Here is a 9,974-nt window from a genome sequence, read left to right as displayed (position 1 = left end):
GGCTGACCCTTTTCTGTCTCTTCCAGGCTTTTCCATCTCTATCAGACCTCTTAGAACTAAGAGTTATCGGGAACTAAGTCCTGGGATCCTCCTCTATTCCCCGCCCTATGCCAAACATTTTATCCACCCTATGCTTAAATTCCATCTAGACTCATGTTTTTCAGCTCAGCCCCTGTGGCTCAAGAAGCTGAGTGTCAACTCATGAAACCAGAGCTTGCCTATCAGGACACATGCCCGGGTTGGGGCTTGATCCCAGTAGGGGGACTGCAGGAGGCAGCCGATGGATGATTTTCTCTCATGGATGTTTCAATCTCTCTCCCCTCTCCCTTCCTCTCTCTCTCAAATCAATAAAAACATATTTAACAAATAAATTCAATCTAGATTCATGATTTTTAAATCTTTTGGCATGTAACTTACACCTGGAGAAAGGGTAAACACTTTCAATTGCTTCTGTTTTTCTACTTCTAGAAATTTCTGCTTCTATAATCACTCCCATGACAGCCTCATAGGAAATAAAGATGATAAAAGGCACCATAGACACACAGGGTTTCAGTCAAAGGCAAGCTGAAGGGTGGTGTCAATTGGAAGGGAAAGCCCTGGAAGGAAACCGAGTGCTGCTCCCCAGTCACTATGTGACCCTAGACAACTCAGTCTCACCTCTGGGCTTCAGACTGTAGAGGCCGCAGAGGTGACCTGATTGTCTTTGTAATGAAAGGTTAAATGTGAATTCTGCCAAATGGCATTTCATGATCAGAGTCTTAGCGCCTCCTTACTTGTTTGGAAGGAAGCAGTATAAAAAGGGCAAAATTAGAAAGAAATGTTTCCTCACTATGTGACCCTAGACAACTCAGTCTCACCTCTGGGCTTCAGACTGTAGAGGCCGCAGAGGTGACCTGATTGTCTTTGTAATGAAAGGTTAAATGTGAATTCTGCCAAATGGCATTTCATGATCAGAGTCTTAGCGCCTCCTTACTTGTTTGGAAGGAAGCAGTATAAAAAGGGCAAAATTGGAAAGAAATGTTTCCTACAGAAAATAAAACAACATGAAAACTGTTATTTACCCCAGCAGTCAGTTTTCTATTCAATTTCATTTATTGCCACTTAAAACTTTTAATAGGGAAAAAAGTGGCCTCATTAAAATGAATGAGGCAAGCGATTACTTAGTATTAGCTGTGGGCAGTACTAACAGTGGGTAGTATTAACAGTGGGAGGAATATGATGTTACCGCTGAGACCTTTTTCAGGGAGGACTGCTGAGTGGGTTAGGAAAGTGTCCTGCTACGTGGGTTTGTGTTTCAGGGGACTTTTTGGTTGCCCCCAACATATTCTACATATAGGTCCTGGGAGTTCATAAGTCAGTGAGGCAGCACTACACCTTTCTGTAGAGAAAACATGGAATAAAAGGTTTAAAAAAGTAATAAATTGGATTTCAACAAAAAGTTCTGTTTTGTTTATGAAGGCTTGGAAGTTTTCCACTCTGGTAAGTTGCAATAGGAACTCTGCATTAAACCTGGGAAAACTCTATGCCATAAAACAGTAAGGTTTGTGACAGCAGTGTGCTAATACACATTTAATAGGTGGCTCTCCCAGGGAAGAAAGACCCTGTTTGCCAATTGCCCTGGTGTAAATATCCCCACTATGGCCAATTTCAAGCCAACTCTTGGTGCAAGAATTAGGAAGAGCTGCAAGCAGCACTCCATTCTAGTGACCATAGAGATACAATAGTTGTAGATTACCTTGAGAGCCCAGACAACAGTCAAACATCTATAATAATAAAAGCATATTATGCTAATTAGGGTGGATGTCCTTCTAGACAAAGCCACAGTGGTGGGGGGCCGAGGCAGAGGCAGCAGCAGCAGCAGGAGCTGAGGCTGTCACCATGGTGGTGGGGCTGAGCCCCTTGCATGAATTTTGTGCATCAGAACTCTACTGTCAAATAATTAGCAAGTCATGAGTTTTGGGTATTTATTATCTTTGTTTTTAATATAATTTATTTACTTGTAAGTTTATATAATTTACTTTCTAAATACCACAGGCTTTATCACAGTATCACTAGAAATTCCTTCCTGTCTGCTCCTCTGCCTGATCAACATCTACTAAACCCTATAGGTCAAGGGTTACCACCTCTGGGAAGTTCTCCTCATTTTAACCAAGAATATGTCAGCCTTTCTTTCCTACAAACAGCTCTATTATAATGATGATCACAGTATTTTGTTCCAACACAAATTCTCTGTAGAAAGGTAGATTATACATGCTATCTACCTAAGCTGCCTATTTGTGAGCCACTAGCCACATTTACATTTATTTAAATTTAAATGAAATTAAACTGCCAATTCCTCAGGTGCATTAGCCACATTTCAAGCACTTACTGAGCACCTGCAGCTAGTGGGCTCTCAGACACCGGGCATTTCCATCTCTGTAGAAAGCTCTGCTGGACAATCTGAGCTGAGGGGAGGGAGCGTGCATCTCTTTGCATAGTGTTATTTTCTAAGCACCTAGCCTAGTGTCTGTATACAGTAAGCATTCAATAATTATTGAATTAATAAAAGAAAAAATTAACACTATTTCCCTAGTGGTAACTACTTATAGCATTCAGGGTTCCTGGAGACCACAGAAACAAACACACACACCTAAATTTATTTTTGTTATTGACAAGCGGAAAACTAAAAATGAGCAATTTTCATTTCCCCTGGGATGAGAACACCAACATCCAACATTAGAATACAATTATAGACTTCATGTCTCAGGTGTTAATATAGCAATCTATAGTTGTTAATTCGGAAGCATAATATCGATTTTAATTTATTTTTCTAGGTCATCTCTGCTCTGTTGTTCTGTAAATGACCCTATGGACTCATTAAATCTTTCAGCATGATATTTATGCAACCCTATTTAATGAGTCCTCCAACACCTTGAATTCTCTGGATCTCATACCTATTATTTTAGTGGCAAAATTCTGAGTTTAATTAACCGTATTCTTCATGGACTCAGAGGAGATCATAAAAAGGTCACTCAGTCTTACACAACTCTCTGCTTGCAGACAGCCTCTTTGTTGCCACACGTCCAGATCTTCAAGAGACTCACAGTATCCTCTGGGGACTGGCTCCAGAAGCCCCTCACCCCCATCCCCACAGATAACAGAATCTGCAGATGCTCCAGTCCCCTACAGAAAATAGCATAGTATTTGCCTAGAACCTACACACATCTCCCATATACTTTAACTCATCTGTAGGTTACTTCAAATACCTTAATACAAGGTAGATGCTTTATAAACAGTTGTTAAAATACACTGGCTAGGGAACAATGACAAGTTAAAAATACATTTAAAAAAATAATAAAAAGAGATGTTTCTTTTCCAATATGTTCCTCTAGATTTCCTTATAACCTCAGGGGTAAATAGTAGGGATGAGTAAATAGTATTTGAACGAATAAACAAAAACCTTAAAAATAATTGCGTAACAACAACACAATAATAGACCCTGGTATAAACCCCAACGTGTATCCTAACTCCTTTCTCCTATAATTCAGTCCCTACCTTTTCAAGTGGAAGAAGGAGGTTGTAGTTAATAAGGATTCTGTTCTAGGGCTGGGGGAAGAGAAGGGCTTAGGAGGAGAGTGTGGACAGATGGGGGAGAGAAAAGGCTCTCACGGGAAGCAAACCTATTTCATCTGTGGCTTGAGCTCAGCACCAACACATAAAAGCTGGATGGCATGTGAGTGGAGAATAAGGGAGGGAGGACAAAAGTCAAGGTTGGGAGGAGGTGAGGGTGTATGCCAGGCTACGCTGTGTCTCACAGCCTCCCACTCTGCATGCCACTGCCTTTCCACTGGATGTGATGGACACAGAAAATAGCTGCCTGCCCCGCAGTGATAGGAGCTGCTCGCTGCGAGTCATAGCTTCCGAGAGGTAAGTCCTGTGTTCAGAGGGCTGCGCATTTCCTAACATCTAGTCCTGGGAGATGTTCTTCTCTAAGACATTGGTTAAAAACAACTGGTTTTGAAAAACTTGAATGTCTACCCTATGATGTTTCATTCCTCTTGCTGTTGTGACCATTTGAGGGGCTAAACCCCTGGCACGATTTGGCTGTGATATTGTGGAGGCTGGGATAGGCCACCAGCAAATAAAATAGCGTTTGGTATATGGGACTGGAGTTTGTCCCTCGTCACCACTCGGAGAGCTCTGCTTCCTTTAACAGAGAAGCTGCTAGTCTGTCCATTTTATAGATGAGTATACTGAGGATCAGAGGGTGTACCTTTAGGGCTTGCCTCACCATGAAATGTGAGGAAGAGTGATCACGCCCCTGAAACCTAGATCATAAAATCATGGCTTCAGATGTTTACTAAGAAAATCAAAGGACACAATATGCGGGTCCCCAAGGTTTGACACTTCTTGTCTGACCTTAGTAGAGTTCATTAATCTTTTTGAACTTTAGTTTCCTCACCTGCACAATGGCAAGAATAAGATAATACATGTGATGTGCTCCGAAGGTGCTTCGCAACATAGCACATGCTAAATAAATGCTTGATGTTATTGTTTTCTTATTTAAGTGTCAGGGAATAAAAGTTTAAATCCCTTTCCATGGACTGGAATTGCTCTATATTTTATAGCATGTAGGGACTGTGTTTTTGCTCTTTTGTTCTTACTGAAATTGGCATAGCTGAGAATAAAACAGACACTTAACTATACTTGGCATAAATTTATAGTTCCCAACGCTATAGCATCAGTATTTTTTAGAAATTGGTCATTCTATAGCTCTTTACATAAAGGTTCATACTTACACAAAATGAGCAGACATGCTTTTTGTTTGTTTTTAATCTTTCTCTACAGTGATTTGTATTAAAAAAAAAAAAGTCACCCGAGTTAAAGGTATGAATAACCTGTTTAGCTTCACCTATTAATCTCTAGCTGAATTAGGAATATATTTTTCACTCATGAGATTTACATTCACTAATTTAAAATGTTAAATTTCAAGTATTAATGTGATGAGTATTCTGGGACCAATATTATAGTAAAAAAAAGTCATTTTTTAAAATTTATCTTTATTGTTGAAAGTATTACAGATGCCCCCTTTGTCGTCCCCCTCCCCATTGACCACCTCTACCCTGCACCTGTCCCTCCCAGGCCTTCACCGCACTATTGTCTGTGTCCATAGGCTATGCATACATGCATATAAGTTCCCAGGTTAATCTCCCCTCACTCCCCCTCCCCCGCCTCTACACCGGCACCCCAGCCTTCCCTCTGAAATATGTGATGCCTTTTCATTCATTCATTTTGTTTTCAGCTGTAGACTATCAATAGAGATTTTTAAGGCGAGGAACAAAGGTGAAGAAATATTAAACTTTGTACAAAATGCACTTTTCATATACTGCTATGAAAGGAGAACTTTTTGTTCTTTTTCAAAGATAAAATAGTATTGCTTTTTTCTGTTTTTGCAATGAGGCATATGTTTCCATGGAAAGTGTGAAATCGGTTTATTGTTATGTTGCCTTTTATCTGTGGAAAGCTAGAGGAACCAAACTATGTGAGTAAGATTTTTTTAATGTCTAGGCATTGTGGGAATATCTATCTCTTTTGAAAATAAATACTTTTTGCTAAGCAGGAAGTGCAGCTGACATTCTGAAAGGAATACAGGCTGTGAACCAGCCATTGCAAGCCTCATAGAGCAGAGCACAAAAAAGTAACATTTACATCCCTATTGCATTTGTTTTAGAAACAACACCCAACTCCTGTGTTCTGACCTCCACTCTCATTTACCTCCTCTGACAGAATGTAATAGTCTACCTGTGATATTAAATGTTTCACAATAACTCTCAAAAATTCCAAGACAGTAACAAGGGCAACAACAAAATCCAATGATGTTTATAATTGATGATTTAAGATACACCCTAAACATTTATAGCCAAATGTAAAAGAAAACATTTTCAAGGTCTCCCTGATGTCTTCTTGAATAAATCAGTATCACTCGCCTCTCCTACACCCCAGCTTCCAATGGGGGCTTGATCACAAGGTCACCACAGAAGCAAGATCCATTGGGAGGACACGGGCAGAATTCAGGCTATGTCTTTGCTCTCAAATGACATTCTCTGCCTCTCTCTTACTAGTGTTGCAGTCAGAAGCAGAAAATAAGAAGATACCGAAAGGTCAGGCTTGTGATTAAGCCAAAAAATTAAAACACAACAAAACAGCATGAAGGTGGCTTGAAGCTTCTCCTTCCAGCCGGGGGATAGATACCAGTACTCCATCCTTGCTGGTCCAATGTGGTCCATGGAAATGTGGCAGCAAGAGCATCCCCTGCAAACCAGTGAGGGGTGCAGATCTCAGGGCCCACCAGACCTCCAGCATCAGAATCTACATTTTCATTGGATCATATAGTCATTAAAGTGTGAAAAGCTCATTGTTTGTAGCAACTGATATAGACAAAGGAAGAACTTACACCTTTCTTCTTAGTAAAATTTGTTTTTTCGCTAATTCTTTGATGTTTCTAAACTGCACTGCTTTACAGATCAATAAGGACTTAAAGACAAAAACACTAAGCCTCACTGTAAAACTCTATTTTCAATACATCAGAATAGAAGTTTGCTTTCTTTATAATCATAGTAATGCTTCTTTTCTCCATCATTGGAATGGCTTTGGCCAGTTTTTATTAGCTGAAGGAATGCAATAGATGTCATGTTGATTCTCCTCTAGCAAGCTAAAGTCCTCTCTAAATTTCAAGCTTCATTTTGCTCCAACCAGCAGCCATTGACACAGACACCCCTAATAGTGAGGCAATTTTAAGAGCTTCTGATAGCAGAGAATCAGAAAATCCTGAGATATCCTCTTAAATCAAAATACCATGTGGGGGTACATGCTTTGTTTGATTTTTAAAAGGACCATGTCATAAATTTGAGTAGACTGGGTCAAGAAGACTCACTGAAAACTAATTTAATCCCATTAGATTTTAAGATATTAAGACTGTGAGAAATCAGTGCTTTGAGAAGTAGGAACTTAAATGTTTCAAAAGTGGAAATAATAGTGGGTGTGAGAGAGAAAGATCAAGGTCAAAAGGGAAGCTGATTTTACAAGTTGAGAAAAAAGGGAAGAAGACAATATATAAGAATGGAATTTATGACAGAAAGAGAGAGAACAATGATGAAGAAATAAATACCAGAGGAAGACAGTGAAGATGTGGAGTGCATCATGGTGTGGCTGGGAACTGGAGCAGGAAAACGATGGGAATGTAGAGAAATGGAGGGTGAAGAACAAAGGAGCAAGTCCATGATGCCTGTGAACCTGATGGCCACACGCCACCCTTCTCTCTAAAGCGACCCCTCCCATCCAGTCCTACCTGGCCGGAAGGACGGTGGTCACCACTTGAGAGCTTGAGGGTTGGGGGGAGTAAAGTTGGGGGAAACAGAGGGATCCTCATGGCAAGTTTCCGACAAGAATGAGGAGGAACCGTCCCCCTGTGTGGGAAAAAAAGGGAGGCTGTCATTTTGGTGGCATTGAACTGGATTTTTAAGTCATTTTTTACTTCAAATTATTTGTCTGGGAGCTTTCTTGGAACGCCTTCTAGAATAGAGATTTAAAACCTCCAACTCCTTTATCTAGTCCAACACTTTCTTCCACAAATGCAATGGAACTGGCAATTGAATTCTCCTTGGTCCTTCCCTACCCTCTGTAGGGATTAGATGTTAAAGATGATTGCAGCTATTACTATTGAGAAATTCTCCACAAAATTTCACTACTGTCAAGAAACCTGAGATTATATTGAATTACTGACAGCAGTTGAACAATGCAGCTCAATGAGTTTGCGTTTAATGGCCATACTGTACTTTTTCTACTCAAAGAGAGAAAACTTTTTTTTTTTAATAAACAAAGTCAATTCTGTTAGTCCTCTACCTAAGTCATTCATTCAAAACTATGTATTAAGCACCAACTAAGTGCCAGGCATTATTCTTGGGTATCTAGAACTCAAGAGCATTACTGAACAAAATGACAAAGCCTCTGCCTTTATGGAGCTTGCATTTTAAAGGGGAGGGACCAATAACGAGTAACACACTTAAGGGGGAAGTGAATGACCTACAAGGTAATAAATGCTATGAAAAACAGAAAAGAGAAAGGAGATGCCAGGGATGGAAGAGTGGTGGCTGCAAATTTAAGTAAAGTGGTCATTGACAGCCTCTTTGAGAAGTCAGATTTGAACAAAGACCTAAAAGTCAGGAGAGAGTTGCCCAAGAAGATACCTGAGAGATGAGCATTCTGAGTAGAGGAAATAGTCCATGCAAGCCCAAGGAATGGCTTGCCTAGTTGGGGCCCAGCAAGGAGCCCAGGATGTCTGTAAGAGAGGGTAGGTCGATAAGGAAATGAAGAGAGGATACAGCACAGTGGAATCCAATTATACTGGACCTTGTAGACTTTTATTCTGAGACTAGAGGCTAGGTGCATGAAAATTCATGCACTGGAGGGGATTGTTCCCTCAGCCCAGCCTGCCCCCTCTCACAGTCCGGGAGCCCTCAGGGGCAGGAGGCGACCCGGCGAACAGGGGAAGGTGAGGCCCCCATCACACTTCTGCTGCTGCCATTGCCAGCAGCGCAAACCTCGGCCAGCCCTGGTTACCTGAGCCTTGGGCCAGCCCTGGGCGGCTGGGCAGCCACCATCTGAGGCTTGCCTGCACCTCTGGCCAGCCCTAGATGGCTGGGCAGCCACCATCAGCGGCTTGCCTGTGCCTCGGCCAGCCCTGTTTATCTGAGCCTCAGTCAGTGGGGGGGGGTGTAGGAGGACCCAAGGCCCCCAGCGGGTTGAGGGGACACCAGCGGCAGGTGTGCAGAGAGGCCAGCCCGGGCTGAGGAATGGAGGATATTCTCAATGACATGAGTTATAACTTCTAATTGGTTGGACACCACAGTCAGGCTTCAGCTTTGGGGGAGGGAGGAAGAGAGGGATGGGCAGCTCTTTGGAGGAGCCTGGGCAAGCTGTCAGTCAGTGAGGGGGTGCAGGATGACCTGAGGTCCCCACTGGGGCTGAGCGAACTCCAGCGGCAGGCCCACGGAGCAGCCTGCCCCACCCCCACTGTGGGTGCTGCCATCTTGTGAGGGATGATGGTCAATTTGCATATTACTGCTATTATATAGGATGATAGGAGCCATGGAAGGGCGTTGAACAGAGGAGCAAGCTGATTTATGTTCTAAAAGGATGATCTGGCTACTGTATTGGGCCCAGATTATGAGCAGGGCATGTGGAAGCAAGAATACCAGTTAGGAGGCTATTTAGAAATCCAGGTGAGAGATGGCAGTGACTTTGCTAGGGTGGGTGTGCCACAGTTGACACATTAACAATTATAAAGATGTGCTACCTTATTTATAATAATTTGCAAGTTTGGGGATTTTTATTATTAGGAAAACCTAACATAAACTTAAGAATTGTGACAGCTCATTATCTATTTCCCCAAACTTAAGGATTTTTTTAATAATAAGTAAGATGCAAAAAAAAAGAAAGGGTGAAATCTGAAGCTAGAGCATAATACATTTCCTATTCTTTATATGTAACTGGAAACATGGACATGCTGCTGGCTGCCCTCATAGACATGAATTTGCATAACTAGCATAATTAGCTAGGGCAAAATGCATTCTGATGCCTACATGATTAACATCCCAGTCTTTCCTCCAACTGTGTAAAGGTGATTGTATATAAATGTGTGTGTGCACATGTGTATGTATGATGGTCACAGAGGATTTATGGAAGAATTCATCCAAACCATCAGAAACATTATGAACTGTTTACTCTTCTATCACAGATCTGATAAGAGTCTTTGAAATATGAAAATATTATTTGAGCCTTGGTTTCTGCTACAAATTCAAAGACCTTTCTTTGTTAAATTCAAAGACTATTCTCAGCCAATGATTATAAATAAATGCAGATGTGCGTCAACTGATTTTTGCTGACAGAAAATGGATAGGTAGGACTCAAAGTGATAGATTTGTTAGTATATATAT

At 41.3% G+C, this 9,974-nt stretch overlaps 1 protein-coding gene across 2 annotated transcripts in view; it reads right to left on the bottom strand.

Annotated features, from left to right (window-relative positions):
* The window catches only part of PLCB1 (phospholipase C beta 1), a 631,360-nt gene that overhangs the window by 50,679 nt on the left and 570,707 nt on the right, over positions 1-9,974 (bottom strand). The window contains exon 32 of one of the 2 annotated variants that reach the window (XM_006758081.2): positions 7,328-7,445. The exons of the other annotated variant lie outside the window; for it this stretch is intronic. Coding sequence (XP_006758144.1) covers positions 7,347-7,445 — 99 coding nt within the window. The 3' untranslated portion in view covers positions 7,328-7,346. The remainder of the gene's footprint in view (positions 1-7,327; positions 7,446-9,974) is intronic. 2 annotated transcript variants of the gene reach the window in all.

The sequence above is a fragment of the Myotis davidii genome, unplaced genomic scaffold (genome assembly GCF_000327345.1).
Source record: "Myotis davidii unplaced genomic scaffold, ASM32734v1 scaffold32, whole genome shotgun sequence".
Classification (NCBI taxonomy): domain Eukaryota; kingdom Metazoa; phylum Chordata; class Mammalia; order Chiroptera; family Vespertilionidae; genus Myotis; species Myotis davidii.
This window is presented reverse-complemented; position numbering and strand designations above follow the sequence as displayed.